The following is a 22437-nucleotide window of genomic DNA, read 5'->3' on the forward strand; positions in this document are numbered from 1 at the left end:
TTGGGTTAGGTTTAGGCAACTAAAGCAACTTGGCTAAAGTTATGATTAAGTTTAGGCAACTAAAGCAACTTGGTTAAGGTTAGGTTTAGGTTTAGGCAACTAAAGCAACTTGGTTAAAGTTATGATTAAGTTTAGGCAACTAAAGCAACTTAGTTAAGGTTAGGTTTAGGTTTAGGCAACTAAAGCAACTTGGTTAAGGTTAGGTTTAGGCAACTAAAGCAACTTGGTTAAGGTTAGGTTTAGGTTTAGGCAACTAAAGCAACTTGGTTAAGGTTAGGTTTAGGCAACTAAAGCAACTTGGTTAAGGTTAGGTTTAGGTTTAGGCAACTAAAGCAGCTTGGTTAAGGTTAGGTTTAGGCAACTAAAGCAACTTGGTTAAGGTTCTGGTTAGGTTTAGGCAACTAAAGCAACTTGGTTAAGGTTTGGGTTAGGTTTAGGCAACTAAAGCAACTTGGTTAAGGTTCTGGTTAGGTTTAGGCAACTAAAGCAACTTGGTTAAGGTTTGGGTTAAGTTTATGATTAGACACCAAGTTATTTTAGATTGATGAATACTTCTTTGTTGTAGTTGCCACTGAATACTAAACAACCTACTTCCACCTCCAGTAGTAAACTCACACTCTATATAAAAGCATGCGCTAACACACACACACACACGCACGCACACACACACACACACACACACACACACACACACACACACACTTCCCCTGTGAGTTCCCACCATGTTGAGCTCTGTTGAACCGGATGACAAAACCAAAACGTGTCACTCATCTCAGTTTCTGTTCGTTTGGTTTGTCAGTTTGGAGTTTAAATTTTTTTCTGTCTTTTCTGCCTTCCACCTGTTGTTGTTTCATCTCACCTGCGCTGATCTGTCCTTTGTTTTGTACTGAGCACATTGTTACAATAATGAGAAACAGATTAGAGCAAAGCTGCATTTGTCTGTTTTGAGGAGGAGTTTGGGGTGTAAGTCTTGTCCTCCATGCTCAGTGTTCAGGTGAGTTACAGTCTGCAGTGTTCAGAGCTGCAGGAGGACATCACTGTGCGCTCCTACAGCAGGCAGAACAGTAGAAGAAGAACGAGCTTCAACCAACATCCACAGACAGGAAGCAGCACTGAGCTGCTGCAGAGCTTTGAGTCACAGGTGGAGGATTAAAGTCAGAACAGTTTCTCTGGAGTATCTAAAAACTGCAAGTGTTTGATTTCATTAACAGACTTCCTTGCTGATAGTTTAATGAAAACTGGAGTGAATAGAAACTTCTGTCAGGCTCTCTGTTCTCTTTACAGAGTCAATATGTTTTGGACAAACTGGTTTCTCTCTCTCCTCGCTCCTGGTGTTAACAGAGAGAAGCTTCATCTGCAGTTTGTATTAATGACTTTTCCTGAGCAGTTAGAGGAGAGGAGAGGAGGAGGAGGAGAGGAGAGGAGAGGAGAGGAGAGGAGAGGGTTAGCGGTTGTTTTTATGCTGACGACATTATTCCACCTGCTGAAGCGGAAGATGATCTGCAAAACGATGCTTTGTCATGCAGCCGGTGTGAGAAATGTAGATTCACTGTAGAAAACCGGAATAATGCGTATTAGAAATCCCCACTGTGCTATCAGCAACTTTCAATTTTTGATTGGCAACTAAAGCTGAATTACACAAATCATTACAAATCTGAGCCTTCCTGTTGATGGACATATTTCATATAAGATGTTACAGTTTGTGTCAGAATCTGCTGTGAGAGTTTGGTTTCTATACACATTCAAAACTTGATCCAGCTTGTGAATGTCCCGTGTTCGACTGTGAGGACGATCCTGCTCATAACAGCCTGTCAGTAGAGCTGCATGGTGTTGACAAATAATCATATTGCGACTATTTTTACAATACAGACACTGATTTTTCAATATTTTAGATTTTTCAGGCAACAAGAAGCATTTTTAAAGAGCAACTGAACACAACAACAAACTCAAATCTGTGTAAAGCCTGACATCTAATGGTAAGCAGCGTGCTACTGAACTGTCCATCTGCTGTTGGCTGATCTTTGGTGCCAGGTGATGATGTCACCACCTGTTGTGCTCTGTAGAAGGTGACATCATCACCTCGCACCAACCAAAGATCAGCCAATAGCAGATGGACAGTGCAGTAGCATGCTCTTTACCTTTTTAGATGTGAGACTTTACAGATGTTGGGGTTTAGTTTACTCTTTAATAAAAACTGAGATGTTGTTTAAGATTTGGTCTGTTTGAATACAAAGAAAGTTGAATACAGTTTAATTTACAGGTCAGGAATTGGGCTCAGCACCAGAACACTTTGTTTAGGATTCACTTTGAGCTCCAACACCCCGATTAAATAATTGCAGCCTCTTGTGATTTGGAAATTGAAGCAGTTCATATTGCGATTTTTGATTAACTGTGCAGCTCTAGACCTGACTCTTATCTAGAGAGACTCCAATGAGCTCCAATAAACTTCAGTTCCTAGATCACCAACACTACAGGCAAAAGGAGGTCAGGGGTCAGAGGTCAGAGGTCAGAGGTCACAGCCACCAGACAGAAGATGGAACAGATATTCCTGCTACAAGTGCTGGAAAGAAAGGAGAAAAATGATGATTAAAGAAAGAGGTAGAAGGGATTTTCTTTTTCTTTTTTGGATCAGAGCAAGTTAGAGTGAGTAGAGGAATCAGATTACAATTCAATTTTATTTACTTTTTTTAATTTATTTACAGTGTATTTCACACACCGATGGATCCCAAAGTGCTTTACAATCATGATTTAAAAAAAAAAAAAAACAGCAAGAAAGAGACTTTGAAGCAGCTGAAAGTCTAAAAAGTGTAGAAGTATATTAGAAGGTAAAAGTAAAGCCTGGCTGAGCTGCTGCAGTAAAAAGCTGCAGAGTGTTTTTAGTTGAGGAAGATGTTGTCGGGGGACGTGAGGTATTCCTTGGAGAGACCAGTTCATGGTTTGTTAATGTGTAGACTTGCCTGTCTGTTCGTTCTGCGCTGCAAGCCTGTTGTTTTTTTTTTTTCCTGCTGAAAAATGTGGATGACAGCCAGCTGAGGAACCCGCCTCCTTTTTAACCTTATTTGCCGCCTTCAGCCTCGACTCGCAGGGAAGCGACGAGCTCGGCTATAAATACATGAATCCTATCTGAGCCTCAGCTGGCAGCGCAGGAACACACCCGACTGCTGTATCCACTCAGTTTTTACTCTGTTTTTACTCTGTATTCACTCAGTTTTGACTCAAACCAGACGCATGCAGCTCCGCTCCGCTGCCGACTGATCAGGTCTGGATCCTTCTCTAATACAGCCTGGTTTTCTGGTGCTGTTGACTGACTTTTGGAAGGGGTTTGACCATTTTGGACCATTTTTTCCAGAGTTTTTCTCCTAGTCCGAGGCGGTCGGGTCGGGTCGGACTGTAGTTGAGACTCTGCTGGAGTCAGGAGTTAGTTTTTTGCTGTTTCCTCCTCCAGCCATGGGAGACTTTTGGGGCGATATTGCAAATCAGCGGACGGCCAGAGCGGCGTCGCTGGTACGTATCTGCAGCTCGACAGAGACGTGCTTTTCAACACCGTTTGGTTTAAAAAGACACTTGGTGTTCAGCACTGTTTGGTTTAAAGTCCCACTGCTTTCCATTTTAGGCTTTTTTTAGGCTTCCTCTGGAATACATCCATAGACTTATCTGTTATCCAAAATGTATTTATTATTTGCATTTTTATTTGCATTTATTATTTGCATTTCCCTGCATCTGTTAGCTCTGTTTGCACTGCACTGTCTCTGTTGTTGTATGTTATGTACATTACCTTTATCTTATTTTAGTACCTATTTCTATTTCTATTCCTATTTTGAGTCATACTGGACATTTCCTTGGCATTGTCCGCCAACTGCTGCTGTGGCACCTGAATTTCCCCAAGGGGATCAATAAAGTGCTGTCTTGTCTTATCTTATCTTATCTTATCTTATCTTATCTTATCTTTGTGATTTCTACTGTTTATGACAGTAGAATCCGCTTAAATTTCTAGATCCAACGACATTACAAGCAGCAACTAGTGAGGAGGTCAGGGGTCAGGGGTCAGAGGTCACAGCACCCTGGCAGTAGATGGAACAATTATTCCTGAGCCCAGAATGTTTTATTGAAAAGCGTCTGTGTGTTTCTGCTGTAGGAGAGAGAATCAGTGACAGTGTTATTAGAGATTTAAACTGATCTGCATGTTCAGCACCAGTTGGGAAATAATTGAATGTAAGTTTGAACTCGACTTTGTTTGTTTTCTTAAGATTAATTGTTCAGCTCTAGTTGTCATACGCTCTTATTAACGTTGTTTACACCGATAGCTCAGCAGTAAATCTGAAAATGTACGTGGATCTGAGTGTGGAAACGTTCTCTTCCCTCTGTAGACTTTGTTGTAGCAGGACCAGCAGTAAAGTCTGGCAGGTGACTTGGACTCGAGTCACAGCTTTAACTGCTTGAGACTGGACTTGATGCATGAAGAGAAGACTTGAGACTTGACTTGACTTGGGTTCTGGTGACTTGGGACTTGACTCTGACTTGTACTTTGATGACTTGAAAAGGTTTCTAAAGTCTTGACTTGAGATCTTGTGTTTGTGTAAATGACTTAGATTGAAAGTGATGAGATTTGTTCCAGCGGACGACTGAATTTAAATTCTGTTTTCTGAATTTGTATGGAATGATTGAATTTATTGAAGTTGAAACTGATTATAGAAATCAAACTCATGATGCTCTTACCAAGTTTTTATCCTATTAAAACCATATTGCATTGAAAAGTCCTAGATATTTAGTTTTCTTTAAGATATTAAATTGATACTGGACTCTTGATTTGTTCTGACTTGACTTGCTGTTCTACATTTAGACTTGAGACTTGACATTAATGACATGGACTTGACTTGGTAATCTACATTTAGACTTGGGACTTGACTTGAGACTTGTGCCTCAAGACTTGAGACTGACTCGGGACTCGAGTAAAGTGGACTTGGTCACACCTCTGGCCGGTTGTAACTGGAGAACCTGTGTTCCTCTTCTGCACACAGAGACTTTAAACCTGAAAGATGATCTTTAAGTTATATTCCTGGTTAGATTCCTCTGGGACGAATTTTATTTTTAGAAGCATTAAACCAAATGATTAAACCAGATTCTCCTTCTGGTCTTTTCCCTCTGCTGTCTCTTCTGTCTCTGCTGTCTCTTGGACATGCAGATGAATGAAACAGAGAGTTGTTCAGTCTGACACCGTTCACTTACAACTTTCACCTTTTAATTCATGGCTGGGCGATAATTCAATATTCTGGTTTCTGGTGATGGTGTGGAGATTTGGGGAAATCATGACACAGAATTCTGCCGTCTGAACTGATGAGAACAAGCTAATTTTATTTAAAAACTGACAAAATGAGGTATGGTTTGGAATATTATTTGAAAATGTCAGTTTAGTTTAGTAGTTAAATGTGATTTTTCATACGTGAGCCATATAGTGCTATACATTGGCATTTAAAAAAATCATGATTACTGTGATGTTGATTTCAAACATATCACCCGGCACTAATTCTTATTACTGTGACCAGTGCAATAACCGGATTTGTTGGGAGGCTGAATAACACATAAACATTGACATAAAAAGTCAATATCTTGCATAAATATTTTACAGATGTTCTGCAGTCTTACATTACAGCGTGTTTAAAAAAGACAAAATGTCTTGCACTATGATAAGTTTTTAAGTGTTTGAAGCAAATTACAGTACTTGTTTTAACGTTTTTCATCTTATAAATAGTTATTGGGATAATATCGTATATGGAGGTAATTTTGGACAAGATCATCGTACTGTGAAACATGTTCTGACCTGCAGTAAACCCTGAGAGGAGCTGGTGTTAATCTGTTTATTTCCCAGCTCTCTGGATCCTGCAGCGTTGCCCAACACTGATGTGATCCTGGATCAGGTCCTGTGTGTGAACTCTCTGTGCTGATATGATTTAGACGCTGAAGGCATTTCTAAAGAGCTGCTGTGAGAAATGAGGCTGACGGAGCTGCAGGTTCTGCCCAGAAACACAGCTGAACACACTGAGCCGGCTGTGTCGGACCAGCAGAGGCAGCAGCTCTGCCTTCAAATGAACGAAAGCTTCAGGTTCATCGACACTGTGGAGCGCTGGAAAGTCCCTGGACTGTAGAGAAGTAAAATACATTCAGCTCATGCTTCAATTAGGGATGCACCGATGCCACTTTTTCAATGCCGATACCGATTACGAGTATGAAAGTTTAAGTATCGGCCGATACCGAGTACCGATCCGATCCATTACTTTTACTGAACAGTGCAGGCTTACTTCCTTAGTTTGGGGTCAATGGACAAAATTATTGAGATAAAATCCTTGTTTTTCCCACTGTTTGAGAAATACAGGCTTCTATGTGCCACAAATGCATAAAATCAAGACAGTTTGCTTTTATTTCTTACATGTTACTCATGGCTTTTGGTATCAGATTTTACTCTTGGGTAAAATCTCTGATACCGATATTCCATTTTAGCCTGGTATCGGCACCGATACCGATACCAGTATCGGTATCGGTGCATCCCTAGCTTCAATACATGATATGGATTCACGGTTTGATATATCACACAATCTGAATTAAGACAATTATCACTTTAAAAAATCCCTTTTTTATTTCTGAGGGAAAACAAAAACAGAAGTTCAAACGATAACCCGGGCGACTGCAGGTTTCTGTAAGTCAGACTTTATAAGACCTTCTTAATGCCAGGTGTTTAAAGTTTAACAGTTTCTTCCCCAAACCAGCCTGAAGATTTAAAAAAGAACAACAGTAAAGTGTAGATCTACACAACCGGGGAACTTTCTCAGTAGAAAAAGTAGTGCAAAGAGAACCAGGTCAGCACTGACCCATATAGCGGCGGATGTGATGTGGTTCACAGACTGTAAACCAGATGGAGCAGTGAGTTCTTCACCACAGGTTTCTGAAGGGTTTTGAAGCCTAAAGATCTGGTTTACGGTCGCCGCCATGTTGACATTTTTTGGAGGCGGAGCAGCCAGAGTGAAGCCGAGGGTCCGCCTGCTATTGGTCCGTGATCAACCACCTGTCGATCACTAGGAAAACAACCCTGTTTTATAACCGTTATATCTGCTAATGACACAATTATTTTGAAAATCTCCATAAGGACACACATTAGAAGAAGTGAAATTAGCTGCTGAGACCAAAACCTCTTGTGGAAAAAATGTATTGACTTTATATTTTATCAGAAGTTGGTTTTGGTCCGTTGACTTCATGGAGGTTTGGAGTCTTTCTGGAGCCGGACTCTAGCGGATTTAAGAGGAACTATTCCTTATTGGCTTCAGGATTCACCGGTGGTTTTGGCTGCTTGTGTTGTCTGTGCTGCAGAGCGGTGTCAGTTCACCTGAAGCCAGGTGACTCTGACTACACTTACTAACAGGCTTTGTCCTGTCAGTTGTCTTGTTGCTGTTTTCTACCGTAACACCTGACAGACGTCTTCAGGTTCAGTTTGTTCTGAGTCCTTCTGCTCACTGTCTGAGATGACAACGTTGGAGTTTCATTATTACAGTGTTTGGTCTTTTGTCCCTGCTGGCCACCGTACACTCTCTCTGACCGTCAGCCAATCAAATCACAGCAAAACAATGGCTCTGTATCAGACAGGCTCCTGATTGGCTGCCCCACCCTTTGAAACACTCTCTTGTAATGTGATGAATTACAAACTGGATCTGCTGGAGAAGTGAGGGAGCGAGTTTGAAATTAATTCTGATTCTATACAAGAAATAGCACTGAAAACAGGCAGGGTGACATATTTCTATGAAAAATGTCTAGAAATTATTTTGGCCATTAAAAAGTAAGTGAAAAGTAAGTAAATTTCGGACGCTGGTGTATTGTCCACAAAACCTGATGAACCTGGAAAACAGTAAGAAAAATAGAAAAAAAACAAGAAAAAAAGAAGAAATGGCGCAGGAACGTGATGTGTTCCTGCAACAGAGAGGCTCATGGGAAATGTGTCGATCTATATTTAACCCACATTAAACTATATATAGGCCGATATTGTTCCTTTGATGAAAACTCCATGAAGCCCAGAGTCAGTGAGCGTAGTTTAACTAAAACCTTCAGTTTAAATGATATACAGTCTGTCTGGTTTACACTAGCTAACTGATGAGGAGACATGGTGAAACATTTGTTTAAATTATCTACAGTAGAGTAAATCACTCAGTGTTTCCTTTCTGCTCATGCAGCCGTGCTACAGCTGGAGAGCCCCAGAGCTTGAAGAATGAAGATAAAAACTAAAATTCATCATCAAAACCATTACAATCACAATTCCAGTACAGTTATCCACATATGATGATGTAAACACTCCAAGAAGAGCAGAGCTGACATCTGCAGGACACACTGGGCTGCTGTAACAGAGTCAGTGTTGTTGTGGTGTGTTAAAAGGTTTTAACACTGGTTTCAATGGGTTTGTGATGCTTTTAAAGTCTTTAGCAGTACTTTAAATGGCTTCAGCAGTGGTTTAACTGAGGTTGTGATGGTTTCAATGTTATATTTGTTACACAGAGGTAGTTATTTTGTTGATCTGTCCTGTCCAGTGTCAGTGTGTGTGTGTGTGTGTGTGTCAGTCGGTTGGTTTGGTTGCGGTGTGTGTGTGTGTGTGTGTGTGTGTGTGTGTGTGAGACAGACCACAGACACCAGGCTGTCAGAGAGAGTAGTTATTATCAACAGACCAGAGCTGCACTTCCTGTCTGTCTGACACATCACAGCGCTGTGTGTGTGTGTGTGTGTATGACTGGTGTATTGTCTCGTCAATGCAAATATTGACCTGCTGCCTGCAGACCCCCCCCCCCCCCCCGCAGTAGAAAACAGTCAGCTCGTCACACTCTTCTGCTTTTTAAACACAAAATGCGACGGTTTAGCTGCAGTTTGTGTTTCATTTATCAGCTGCTGCATCTGCTGTCAGCCGGCTGTCAAGCTGCAGCTGGCTGCTGTCTCTCCGACACGCTGTGGGCGGAGCCAGAGGCTCCGACACGCTGTGGGCGGAGCCAGAGGCTCCGACACGCTGTGGGCGGAGCCATAGGCTCTGACATGCTGTGGGCGGAGCCAGAGGCTCGCATACAGCTGTGTACCGATCTGCTGCTGAACTTCTGACAAAGATCATTTTTGGGCATTTATACCGTTATTAGACAATCTGTAGCAGAGGTGTGACCAAGTCAGCTTCACTCGAGTCCCAAGTCAGTCTCAAGTCTTGAGGCTCAAGTCTCAAGTCAAGTCCCAAGTCTAAATGTAGATCACCAAGTCAAGTCCATGTCATTAATGTCAAGTCTCAAGTCTAAATGTAGAACAGCAAGTCAAGTCAGAACAAATCAAGAGTCCAGTATCAATTTAATATCTTAAAGAAAACTAAATATCTAGGACTTTTCAATGCAATATGGTTTTAATAGGATAAAAACTTGGTAAGAGCATCATGAGTTTGATTTCTATAATCAGTTTCAACTTCAATAAATTCAATCATTCCATACAAATTCAGAAAACAGAATTTAAATTCAGTCGTCCGCTGGAACAAATCTCATCACTTTCAATCTGAGTCATTTACACAAACACAAGATCTCAAGTCAAGACTTTAGAAACCTTTTCAAGTCATCAAAGTACAAGTCAGAGTCAAGTCCCAAGTCACCAGAACCCAAGTCAAGTCAAGTCTCAAGTCTTCTCTTCATGCTTCAAGTTGAGTCTCAAGCAGTTAAAACTGTGACTCAAGTCTGACTCTGATGCAGACTGTGGAATTGCACTATAGTGGCCCCACTGTCTTCTCATAATGTAATGTGTGTGTGTGTTTGTGTGTGTTTGTGTGTGTGTGTGTGTGTGTGTGTGTATGTGTGTGTGGCCTTAATACATGAATAAATAATTGGTTGTGTGTGTGAGAGCTGAAACCTGCCTCCAGTGTTTCCAGAATTGACCAAACTGAAACATGTTTACTTCATCAATTCCCAATGTTTTTTCCCTGTGTGTGTGTGTGTGTGTGTTTGTGTGTGTGTGTGTGTGTGTGTGTAGGGGAACGATGAGGAGGCGGTGCTGGACCAGGGGAAAACCAGCTCCACCCTCCACACGAACTTTGAGAAGGAGGAACTGGAGAGTGAGTCCTCTTTTCTGTTTTTACACACACACACACACACACACACACACACACACACACACACACACACACACACACACACACACTGTAGCAAGGTAGTCTCACCCTCATATTTACACAACCTCACACACACAGAAAGTAGCAGAGATCAGTCGACCCGTATTTACACACACAGCAGCGAGCGTGTTTTCATGTTTGGCTGCAGGGCACATACACAAACACACACACACTCTCTCTCTCTCACACACACACACACACAAACACACACACACTCTCTCTCTCTCTCTCACACACACACACACACACACACACACACACACACACACACACACACACACACACACACACACTTGACTCACGGTTCCTGGAAGCTCATCAGGTTTCCTCTCTCTCTGGTTAAAGGAGAAATTCAGGAGGTTGAACAGATGTTTGCTAAAATCCCTACAGGATTATAGACAGCCAGGACGTCCTGCAGGTCCCAAACCACATTATAGGAAACATCAGCAGATATCCTCCAGTCTCCATTCTTCTTCTTCTTCTTCTTCTTCTTCTTCTTCTTCTTCTTCTTCTTCTTCTTCTCTCTCTCTCCTCCAGTCTCCATTCTTCTTCTTCTTCTTCTTCTTCTTCTTCTTCTTCTTCTCCTTCTTCTTCTTCTTCTTCTCCTTCTTCATCTCTCTCTCTCTCCTCCAGTCTCTCTTCTTCTTCTTCTTCATCTCTCTCTCTCCTCCAGTCTCTCTTCTTCTTCTTCTTCTTCATCTCTCTCTCTCCTCCAGTCTCTCTTCTTCTTTTTCTTCTTCTTCATCTCTCTCTCTCCTCCAGTCTCTCTTCTTCTTCTTGTTCTTCTTCTTCTTCTTCTTCTTCTGTGTCTGTCTGAAGGACAGCCGGCTCTCTGTGCTCTGACTCCTCTCCTGTCTGGAGGAGGAACGATTCAAGACATTTACATTTTAGCTCAGACTCTCGTCCACAGCGAGTGGCAGTGAGGGAGCAGCGAGGCTCAGTGTGTTGCTCATGGACACTTCAGCTGCTGGGATTGAACCAGCGACCTTCAGGTTACAGCACTGAAAGCTTTACTGTGACAGACTGAAGCTCTTTGAAGGTTTATTTTTATGTTTCTTGCCTTGTTTTCTTTGCTTTCCCATTGATTTTATGTTTTTGTTTTATGCTTTTTGATGAAGTCTTATATGCTGCAATGTGTTAGCCTGATGTTTGCCATTAACAAAAATATGGTATGTGAGGTTAATTGTTGTTATATTTTTTAAGTATGTTTTTTAGCGTGCCACCATTACCAAGTGTTTTCATGGATTTATTGGAAGCCGCTTCCTAGCTGTTTTGATTGAAGACTTTAGAAGAAGGTCACTTCCAACTCCGATGCAATAGATTTATTTTATATTATCGACGTTTCATTCTGCCTTCTTCAGGATAAAATATCACATCATCTCAGTGACAAATATAATCTGCAAAACAGGTTTTCCAAATCAATGACATCACAGGGCAATCAGCTGTCTACAGATGTGTACAGTATTCAAGGAACCACCAGATTCTATGTAAAGATTCACAGAGTGGAAAAAACAGTAGAAAAACATTAGGATGCATATACAATGGTAAGTAAAAATAAGTAGATATAAATAGAATAAAGTAGTAGGTCAGTAGAGAATTCAGTGATGCAGCCCAATAATTAATGCATTTAAGAACAAAGTACAAAAAGAGCAAAAATGGCCATTAAGTCAAGATTGAAGACTTTAACAAATCGTAGAGATCTTTGAGTCAGTCTGGTTCTATGTAGACCCACGGACCAAACCAGAGCCTTGAAGAACTCAATCAGTTTGTTTTGGACTTGGCTAATCCCTTGCCCCCCCCCCCACCCCCCTCCTCCTCCAGGTCACAGAGCGGTGTATGTCGGGGTTCACGTCCCTCTGGGCCGGGAGAGCCGGCGGCGGCACCGTCACCGAGGGCACAAACACCACCGGAAACGCCGGGACCGCTCGGACCGGGACGACGGACGGGAATCCCCCACCTACGGTACGCCGCGGTGTTTCTGACCCGTCAAAAAGTCGTCCTTTAATCTTCTTCTTCTGTCAAACTGTTGGTGCATCAGCATGTAGCTTCAGCTGGAGGAGGAGGGAGGATTAACTCAAGTGATTTTAAATTGATGAATAGTTTTGTTGTAGTGTGTCTGAGGTTGTGTTCCTGCAGCAGTGTGTTTTGTCCCAGCAGACACCCCGTCCCAGCGGGTCCAGTTCATCCTCGGGACGGAGGACGACGACGAGGAGCACATCCCCCACGACCTTTTCACCGAGCTGGACGAGCTGTGCTGCCGAGACGGACAGCTGCAGGAGTGGAAGGAGACGGCCAGGCACGACCGCACCGGCACCTCACTTATTATATTATAATATATTATATTAGATTTATTTAGGATATTTCTTCAGCCTTTATTTTATTCATCAATTACTTCAGCCTTTTAAATTATTATTATCATTTAATTATAGTTTATTTTTATTTTGAATGTTACCTCAGCTGTTATTTTATTTTCTAGTACGCAATTATTTTATTTTATTATTGTTTTTTTTAAATATTTTTTTGTTTGTTTTATTACTTCAGCCTTTATTTTATTTACAATATTACTTATGTCTTAATTTTATTTTATAATACACAACTATTTTATTTTGTTTTGTTTAATTATATTTTAGCTTATTTATATTATGTGATCCTTTATTTCATTTTACAATTTTTTATTTTATCATTTCACAATTTTTTTTTTCTATTTATTTTGGATTTGTTTTGTTTAGGATAATACTCCAGCCTTTATTATTTTAATTTTATTATTTATTGTTATTTATCATAACACTTAAGCCTTTGTTACACACCAGTCTTTGTTTTATTTGAAATAATGCTTCAGCATTTTTTATTTTATCTTGGATGATGCTTAATTCTTAGATAACAAACGAATACTTGAGCAGTTATTTTATTTTGTGTGTGTGTGTGTGTGTGTGTGTGTGTGAGCAGGTGGCTGAAGTTCGAGGAGGACGTGGAGGACGGGGGGGAGCGGTGGAGCAAGCCGTACGTGGCGACGCTGTCGCTGCACAGTCTGTTCGAGCTGCGCTCCTGCATCCTGAACGGCACCGTGCTGCTGGACATGAGAGCCGGCAGCATCGACGAGATCGCAGGTCAGAGCCACTAAATACCAGAGAGTTCTGTTATTCAGGTTCAGGGGGGGAAACTAGTGATGGAGGATCTGTTTCTCTCCTGAAACGACTCGATACCTGATCTGAGGTTCAGGATCAATACAACCAGGATCCGATGTGATCAATAAAAGTTCAGTGACAACAAAGACTGACTGTGCAGAATTCTGTTTATTTCTGAGACTCAAATCTTTCTAGCGATGCCATTGGCTGCTAGAATGTAAACAACAATTTAAAAATGTCATTACAAAGTGACAATAATATAATTTGGATGGAGAGCTTGTGAAACTGTGATGGTCAAGAGTCTCATTAGTGATTACTACAGCAGAATAACATGGAGCTGATATCACCATTCATGTTCCTGACAGCAGAATAACATGGAGCTGATATCACCATTCATGTTCCTGACAGCAGAATAACATGGAGCTGATATCACCATTCATGTTCCTGACAGCAGAATAACATGGAGCTGATATCACCATTCATGTTCCTGACACAACAGACGGACTGACACATTTTTGTATTTAGATATATTGAATTTTGATATATCGTCCCATCCCAGAAAAAACTGTTGTGTTGTGTGTTCATTTAATAATGAGATGAAACAGAGAAAAGCAGCAGATCTTAGTGTTTGTGAAGCTGGAACTGGGAAATGTTTGTTATTGTTACCTGACTAAAACTATTAATCAATTAATTTTCTGTTGACTGACTAATTGATTAAACAAGTAATCGTTTCAGTACTAGCACAGAGAGGGAAAAAACAATATTTACATATATTATATAATAAAATACATTTTGTCTTTGTGATTGATTTGAATAATTTCAGCTATTTTTTTTAAAATGTCACTGCGGTTTGGAGGTAAACTCTTAATGTTTGATGCCAAAAGTGTGTGTGTGTGATTTCACCTGTACCTCACCATGTCACCCCCCCCCCTCAGACATGTTGATTGACAGCATGCTGGCGTCGGGGCAGCTGGAGGAGGGCGTGCGGCAGAAGGTGCGGGAGGCCATGTTGAAGCGTCATCACCACCAGAACGAGAAGAAGCTCAGCAACAGGATCCCTCTGGTCCGCTCCTTCGCCGACATCGGCAAGAAACACTCCGACCCGCACCTGCTGGAGCGCAACGGTGAGGTCATCAGTCTGCACGCTTTCATTCATTCTGCTTATTTCTTATATCATTTTGTAGATTCGATGATAGCGTTCAGTTCAGTCTGTAAACGACCGAGCCGCGCTGATTGGTGTGACACGACAGCAGACCTCTCTGATTGGTGCATGGCGTTGTGTTGGCATGGTAACACTGACCAGCTGTGTCTTTCAGAGTGAAATGCGATGTGACGTTTGTGACTGGGCTTTGAGACAAACTTTATCCGTGTGAATCCCAGGCGTTGGTTGATGAAAATTGACTGTAAATCTTCATTCGCGTGTATTGAAGTTAATGCATCGCTCAGACATGCAAATTAATTAATTCTAATGAGAGATTCCTGTGCAAAGTATTCATCTTATAATGATATGGAACAGAGAAAAGAAGCAGATCTTAGCATTTGTGAAGCTGTAATCAGCAAATGTTTGGTATTTTTCCTTGATAAATGACTAAAATGATTAATCAGCTATCCAAATTATCGACTAATGGATTAACCAGCCAATCGTTTCGGCGCTAACTGGAATACATGTTTTCTTGAGCGCTCTTCCCCCGGCGGTCACCGTGTTCAACAGACTGAGAATTAATAACTTAATATTTAACGAGAGTCCTAAAGTAAGACTGTCTGCATCAGCAGGTTGTCTGTGTTTGTTTTCATGAAGCTGCTGATGAGTTTCTGTAATGAAGAAGTGAACGGTCAGGATCGTCCGGTCAGCAGACAGACGGACGAACACACCTGAGCTGAGTCAGGTGGAGAATAACCAGCCGAGTCAGCGCTTTAACATCCAGGTCAAGACTGCTGAGAGAGAGAGAGAGAGAGAGAGAGAGAGGAAGGGGTGAACCTGGTCCGGTGTGGAGGTGAAGCAGCATGAGGCTCACTGTGTGTGTGTGTGTGTGTGTGTGTGTGTGTGTGTGTGTGTGTTGTGAAACCTGCTGGGAAAGATCTACAGTGAAACAGATGAACGTGTCGAAGCCTGCAGTTCAGTCAGGAATCTGTCTGTCCCCTCTGATAACAGGCATCTGTGTGTGTGTGTGTGTGGTTAAAACTGGTTAAACACTTTGTGTAATGTGGCAGCTGAATGCTTTGAATTCCTAAACCTCTAACAGCTCTCTTTTAAAGGTCCCATATTACAGAAATTCAAAATTTCCTCTATTTACATACATATATGATCAAAGATGTTTAGTCAAGACGCTGCTAAAATCTGATTTTATTTGAGTGGTTAAATTCTTGCATTTTCATAAATCCAGTTCAGTCGACCTCCAGGAAACGCATCACAGCTGGACTCGCTCCTGATTGGCTCCCTCACTACAGAATGACTGAAATCCGTCCAATCAGGGTCCAGTTTGCAGCATCTGAACTGAAAGCCTCCACTCAGCAGGTTTACCTCATTTGAATTAGAGGAGCCGCCGCTGTCGGCCAATCAGGAGCCAGTATTGTGACGACTCAGTCTTCACATTCATTCAGTTCAACTTTGAACTAAACTACATTTATCTGCAGAACATCATGAAGAACTTTATTCTGATCCTGAGACAGGAGAGTTGGAAGCTAAACTATGAAAACTGAATAATATGGAACCTTTAACTCTACTGGTTTTACTGGGAGTGTTGGTTTTCTCTCCAGTTGAAGCCCTGTCTGTCTGTCTGTCTGTCTCTCTGTCTGTCTGTCTGTCTGTCTGTCTGTCTGTCTGTCTGTCTGTCTGTCTGTCTGTCTGTCTGTCTGCCTGAAGCTCACACAGCAAGTCAGTTTATTTCCATCCAATCACAGCTCTGGAAGGAGCTTTAATTTGCATGCAGGGTTTAAAAAGCAGCAGGAGCATCACTTCTTATTTTTTCCTGTTCTTAATATTTCTCTCTCTTCCTCCCAACACTTTCTTCCATCTTCCTCCTCTTCCTCCTCTCTCCTGTTCCTCCCCTCTCTCCTCTTCCTCCTCTTCCTCCTCTCCCTCCTCTCTCTCTCCTCTTCCTCCTCTTCAGGAGAGAGCGTCTCCTCCTCTCGTCTCTCTCTCCTCCATCGTTCCTCCTCCTCCTCCACCCCCCCTCCCTCCCCTCGCTCCTCCGCTCCGTCCGGACGCCTCCTCTTCCTCCTCCTTCCTGGCTCCGCCTCCTCGCCACAGACCACGCCCTCTTTACTCCGCCCGCCCAGCCCCTCCCTCTCCCTCCCACCAGCCCTCATGGACACGCCCCCTTCAGGCCACGCCTCCTCCTCTGCTCCAGAGAGAATCCCCCGGGTGGAGGTTCACCCCCCCGAAGAGGAAGAGGAGGAGGAGCTGCGGGCCGCCGGCGCCGAAGAGTCCGACCTGTCCCGCCTGGATCTGCTGTTTCCTCCCTGTCAGCAAGGCAAATATCCAGCATGGTGTGGTGCTGACCCCTCTGCCTGACTAACACACTATTCTATTCTATTCTATTCTATTCTATCCTATTCTACTCTATTCTGTAGTTTAACACTAGCCAGGCCACACCACGGTCAGTTTACAGCTGTTGTAGAACTGAAGTATCTCCACTTTCAAAATGTCCCTCCATCTCCTTTCCCAGCCCCAGTTTCTACACAAACCAGCGTTGGTAGATTTTGAACCAGGCAAGGGAATAGTATTAATAACTTTATTTACCTCTTTTCCTCATTTCTCGGCTTGTTGTCTCTCTCTCTCTCTCTCTCTCTCTCTCACATCCCCGAATTCCTCTGTTCTTTCCAGTGTGAACAGTAACTGATCTGGATTCAGCAGCATCAGCAGAAGGTTCCAGCTGACTGTGTGTCCGGTCATCAGCTTCAGTGTATTAATGATCTGTAGAGGTGTGTGAGAGTGTGTGAGAGTGTGTGACAGTGTGTGACCAAGGCTGAAAACATCTTCACATGACTGCTGTCTCATGATGCTGCGTTACTCAGTTACTGTAGTTCATGTTTCCAGAAGGTCATTTTAAAGATGCACAGGAGTCGGAGTGAGGCTGCGTCCACACTGCAGAGAAACCCAGCTGCCTCTCCTCTCTGCAGCTTCTTCCTGTTCACTTCACACACAGCTCAAGGAGAGTGAAGCTTTCTACAACCAAACTCACTACTGAAACATTCAGGTGCTGGCTGCTGAATCTGAGTGCGGATTCGGTCAGTCTGAGCAGTGTGAACCAGAGAGGATTTAATTTGTGTTGTGAGAGATTCTGAAATGTTTCCTCCACACTGCAGTTCCTCCATCAGTCCTGCAGTGTTGGAGCCAAACGTTGCGTCACTTAAAAGCATCCAGTTCATGCGGTGGAAACGAGAAAACAAAGCTTGTTACTGGTGTTACTGGTAGCCGCCATATTGGTCTGAAGTAAACGTTACTATGGTTACAGACATTATTTAGAGCCATGCTGAGATCGGAGGAATGGAGTGACTGCTGTCACTGTACAGACAGTCTAGTTATTTTACTCCGCTATTGGTGCAGAGATGCATTGACAGCAGTACAGTAGTTTATATTCTTACGTTTCTTTATTCACGTACTTGTGCTCTAAAGATGTGCGTTTAATGTTGATATCATAAGCAGCCGTTGTGCTTTTACAGTAGTTGTCATCCTCAGCATCTGTATTACTCCTTAGTAGTTTACTTGATGTTGTTTGTTTTTTTGTGATGTTGGATAACGGCTGGGCGATACCTGCTGAGATTCATATCACTATATACTGTCAGATTTCAAACTGGCCTGATTGGAAGGATTTCAGTCATTCTTCAGTGAGGGAGCCAATCAGGAGCGAGTCCAGCTGTGATGCGTTTCCTGGAGTTAAACTGAACTGGATTTCTGAAAAATGCACAAACTTTAAATTTAACCAGTCAAACACAATCATGTTTTAACAATGTATTCATTAAAAATCATTGATCATATATGTATATAAATAGAAGAAAATTTGAATTCCTATAATATGGGACCTTTAAAGTCGAGATGAAATGAAAAATGCATTTTTAACCCTTTTAGATCACATCCCCGGTCATATTGTGCACCTATTTAACAATATATGCCAAAAAAAATACAAAAAATCTATTTCTTTGTATTCTTATATCAAAATCCAATCATGTTTTCTTCCTGTAAAACAAAGTATGCCGTGTGCTTACGTAAGCATGAACCAACCAATTTCAACCAATAATATTGTGACATTTCTCTCTGTAGCTCCGTATCGCGCTAAACTCTAAGCCCCGCCCACTGTTTAGCGGTCCAATCAAATGCGAAGGATTTGATTTAAATCCCTCTTGTAACTGTACACCGCTCAAATATTCCGTTTCACTGGGAAATACGTCACAGTACAGAAGCTAAAGACGCTCTAACTTCTGTTTCAGTGGGAGTTTAAAGTGAAATGGAGCCTGCAGAGGAAGGATATCGTGTTCGCGTCCAGAGTTTAACATCCAGACTGAAACACGAGACCAGACTGATGAGTCTGTGATGTCATGGTTTGTGTGTGTGTGTGTGTGTGTGTGTGTGTGTGTGTGTGTGTATGTGTAAAACAGTAACACGTGAGTGAGAGTCCTCTCTGGTCTGGTTGCTTTCTCAGGTTTAAGTGTTTGGAGCGTTCAGTTTAAACAGCTGAACCGCTCCGCCAAATGGGAATAATTAGCAGAAAATAAGCTGGAGAATCCTATTAAAGCTGATTTTATAAAAAAATTCAGACTTCTAATCAGCTAAATGACAAAGTGGCTGCCACAGAGAAGATCGTCCCATCTAAACCTCATGAAGACGCTGTAGATTTGCTCTATTTGCCCAATTTAAAGGTTAAATGTGTAATATTTCTTCTTTCCTGAAGCGTAATCTGACCAGTAAATATCAGCAGGTTCCTGAATGTTAGTGAGTGAAACGAAGTGAACAGATTTCTGCATTCAGAAACACAGGAGCGGGCTGAAGGCTCCTCCCACACCAAGGTCCATTCAAAAATCTGGCATTTTGTTTTTGCCTTGCTTATCGGCAAAAAACACACATCGGAAAATATAATTTGAGACTTTATTACTAATTTGTAGGGTGTTCTGGTAAATTCGGCATGTAGATAATCCTCCAAACAGCTCGAATTTTAACATGCTGGCCCATTTATGCGCCGGGGAAGTGGAGTTACTTCACACACAGAATAGCGACTCCAAAAATCCACAGACAACTGACACATCCAAACTCCTCCATAAAACTCTGTAACTCCGTTAAAAACAGCTGTTAGTGATGTTTTTTTTATTCCTGTCTCCATTCAGTAGTTTGTTGTGTTTTTCTTCTTGGTGGATAACCGGCCAATCGTAGACGAGGTGACGTCACCTCCAGATATAATGGAGTTTGATATGAGAAAATGTTTCAGGATGTAAAACATCAGGTTTTGGTGTCAGTCCCTCAGAATCAAACAGCAGGTGGAGATTTGAACTGAGTTACAGTGTTAACTTTCTGTTGCAGCTGAATGAAGAAACACAGAAGCACAAACATCTAAACTAACAACTAGCTGCTGGACAGAGAAACAGTCAGTTATTACAAGATGGAGTCGCTGCCATGGCGTTTATTACCACATGTGATGTTTCGAGTGTTTGCTCTTCTTCAGTTCAGTCAGAGACACTTAAGTCAGAGCAGTTTGGACCATTAGCACTCATGTTTCTACAGTTGTATTTGGTGGAAAAGTCTCTGCTCCTGAGGCTTCGCAATGAATCCAAGCAGCATGTGAGAGATTCTGCAGGGAGCGACATAAACCCCCCAAGGCATAGCAGACATATCATTAATAATATGAAACCAACATAAAACCAGATTTTTCTAAAGAATTAGAGGTAGATTCCTTAAGATGTCTTTAATTTACTGGTTCTTTTTAATTTTGTCTCCTTTTGTGTTTTCTGTCTGTAATTATGTGTTTTTATTTATGCTGCTGCCTGTCTTGGCCAGGTCTCCCTTGAAAAAGAGATTCTTAATCTCAATGGGACTTTCCTGGTTAAATAAAGGTTAAATAAATAAAAAATAAATAGATATAATTCAGAGAGAGCTGCACAGCATCCTGGGAACAGATAACACAGGAGGAGGTTGGGAGGTGGAGGTCGACAGCAGCAGAGTGAATGATCAGCAGTGTGAGCTGGCGGATTATAAAGACCGCCTCCTTGACTTGTTTGAATGTGATTGGTGATGAGAGTCAGCTTGGATTGGACAGCCAATCAGCTGACAGCGTGCACGACCTCAGTGTTCTGCCTGAACTAACGCCATGCTCCATATGTCTGAAGAGGAGCAAACGCTGTATGAACGTTGTGAACCTGCTGGTCTCCTGTCTCAGGTCTGCTGGCGTCGCCCCAGTCGGCCCCTGGGAACCTGGAGAACAGCAAGCCGAGCGAGAGCCGCATCAACGGAGGAGGAGGAGGAGGGAGCAGGGAGAACAGCACTGTGGACTTCAGCAAGGTAACACTCTTCATCATCCTCTTCCACTTCCTCCTCCTCCCTCTTCCTCTTCCTCATCCTCCTCCTCTTATTCCTCCTCTTCCTCCTCTTCCTGCTGCGCTTACTCCTCCTCTTCCTCCTCCTCTTCCTCAATTGGTGGCACCAAATAACGGCAGCGAGAGTCTCAGTCCTCTAACAACAACTTAATCCAACCAACTACTGGAAACCGCCCTGAAACTCAAAGGATTATGGGTAGAAGGAGACAGAAAGCCTAGCAGAACAAAATGAAGTCTGGACTGATACTCATATTCAGCTGCTTCTTCATGTGTTCTGAACTGGTATGAACACCACAGAAGAAGAGACAGACAAGTCCATCATGTTAGATAAAGTCACAGGAAGTCTAGTCTCTAACCAAAACTCTGTCCAGTAAAGGAGCTGCTTCTGAGTCATGTGACTTCTGTTTACAAGCCCCGGCTGGCTTGTGATTGGTCAGTTTGAACCTGAACAAACTAAATACAAAAATACAACAAAGTGAGTTTTCCTCTCTGGTTCAGACCGGAGAGGTTTGTTTGTGTTGTGTTTGAGAGGATTCTGGATTCTCTGTCTCCAGCAGGACTGTGACTGTAGTTGTGGCTCGCTGGGAGGGAAGCGGCCGGCCGTAAGTCTGTTCGCCTGTCAGTCAGGCTCTGGACCAATCACAGGCCTGTGTTGTGACTCGCTGTGCTACGCTGTGTGTGTGTGTGTGTGTGTGTGTCGATCCTGTTGTGGTTTGTGATGGTAGTGTGAAGGTGTTCAGTGACCTGTGGCTCAGTGTGCTGATCCTGACTCAATCAGAAGTCGATGTCGTAAAAATGTTGTTTTGTGACGGAGTATCATGATCCTGTTGGTTTCTCTGTCTGTTGTCATGGTTTCATTTGATTATTAGTTATTTATCTGATACGTGTTTATGGATAGATGATGTTCCACCTCCTAACATCGGCCTCCTATCTCCCAGTTTTAGCTTGGTAATTTTAGAAAATTTGCATATTGACGTACATGATTTGCCTGTTGAAGACTGTGCAGCTGCAGTCGGAGGCTCTGGCCCCGCCCACAATCTGGCAGAACAGAACGACCTGTCAATCAAGTCGCTCAGTGTGAACGCACAGTAAGAATACACCGTACACAGAATGATGTATTCTGGTTGATTTTTTTAGATTGATTTTTTTTTTTTGCCGTATATAGTGAAATAGGTGTATGATATGACATGTGAAATTAGCTAACAAGGTTAAAAGTAATTTTTCATTTCATATTGACATCTGAGAACACACACACACACACACACTCTTCCTGTCTCTGAGCTGAGACAGGGAGTGTGTGCAGCTGTCTGGTCTGATCTGGCTCATCGTCACCTTTAACCTCTGACCCCGCTGATACTGATGAACTAAACTGAACATCCTGTCAGATACAGAGTGATGATCAGACTCATTATGTTTACTGAAGCTGTCAGTGTGCAGTGGGAGCTGGTTGAGGTGTAACATGTCCTCCTCCTCCAGAGAGGTGGAGATGTTCTCCTCCTCCTCCAGAGAGGTGGAGATGTCCTCCTCCTCCAGAGAGGTGGAGATGTTCTCCTCCTCCAGAGAGGTGGAGATGTTCTCCTCCTTCAAAGAGGTGGAGATGTTCTCCTCCTCCTTCAGAGAGGTGGAGAT

General features: G+C 42.5%; 1 protein-coding gene across 1 annotated transcript in view; it reads left to right on the forward strand.

Annotated features, from left to right (window-relative positions):
• The first annotated feature begins 3388 nt into the window (after positions 1–3388).
• Positions 3389–22437, forward strand: part of LOC139930339 (sodium bicarbonate cotransporter 3-like) — a 42760-nt gene continuing 23711 nt past the window's right edge. Inside the window, 7 exon segments of the mRNA XM_078287326.1 lie at positions 3389–3504; positions 10021–10102; positions 11981–12121; positions 12317–12455; positions 13106–13266; positions 14220–14408; positions 20652–20773. Of these exon segments, the coding sequence (XP_078143452.1) occupies positions 3448–3504; positions 10021–10102; positions 11981–12121; positions 12317–12455; positions 13106–13266; positions 14220–14408; positions 20652–20773 (891 nt within the window). The 5' untranslated portion in view covers positions 3389–3447.

This window comes from Centroberyx gerrardi, chromosome 12 (genome assembly GCF_048128805.1).
Source record: "Centroberyx gerrardi isolate f3 chromosome 12, fCenGer3.hap1.cur.20231027, whole genome shotgun sequence".
NCBI classification, from domain to species: Eukaryota; Metazoa; Chordata; class Actinopteri; order Beryciformes; family Berycidae; genus Centroberyx; species Centroberyx gerrardi.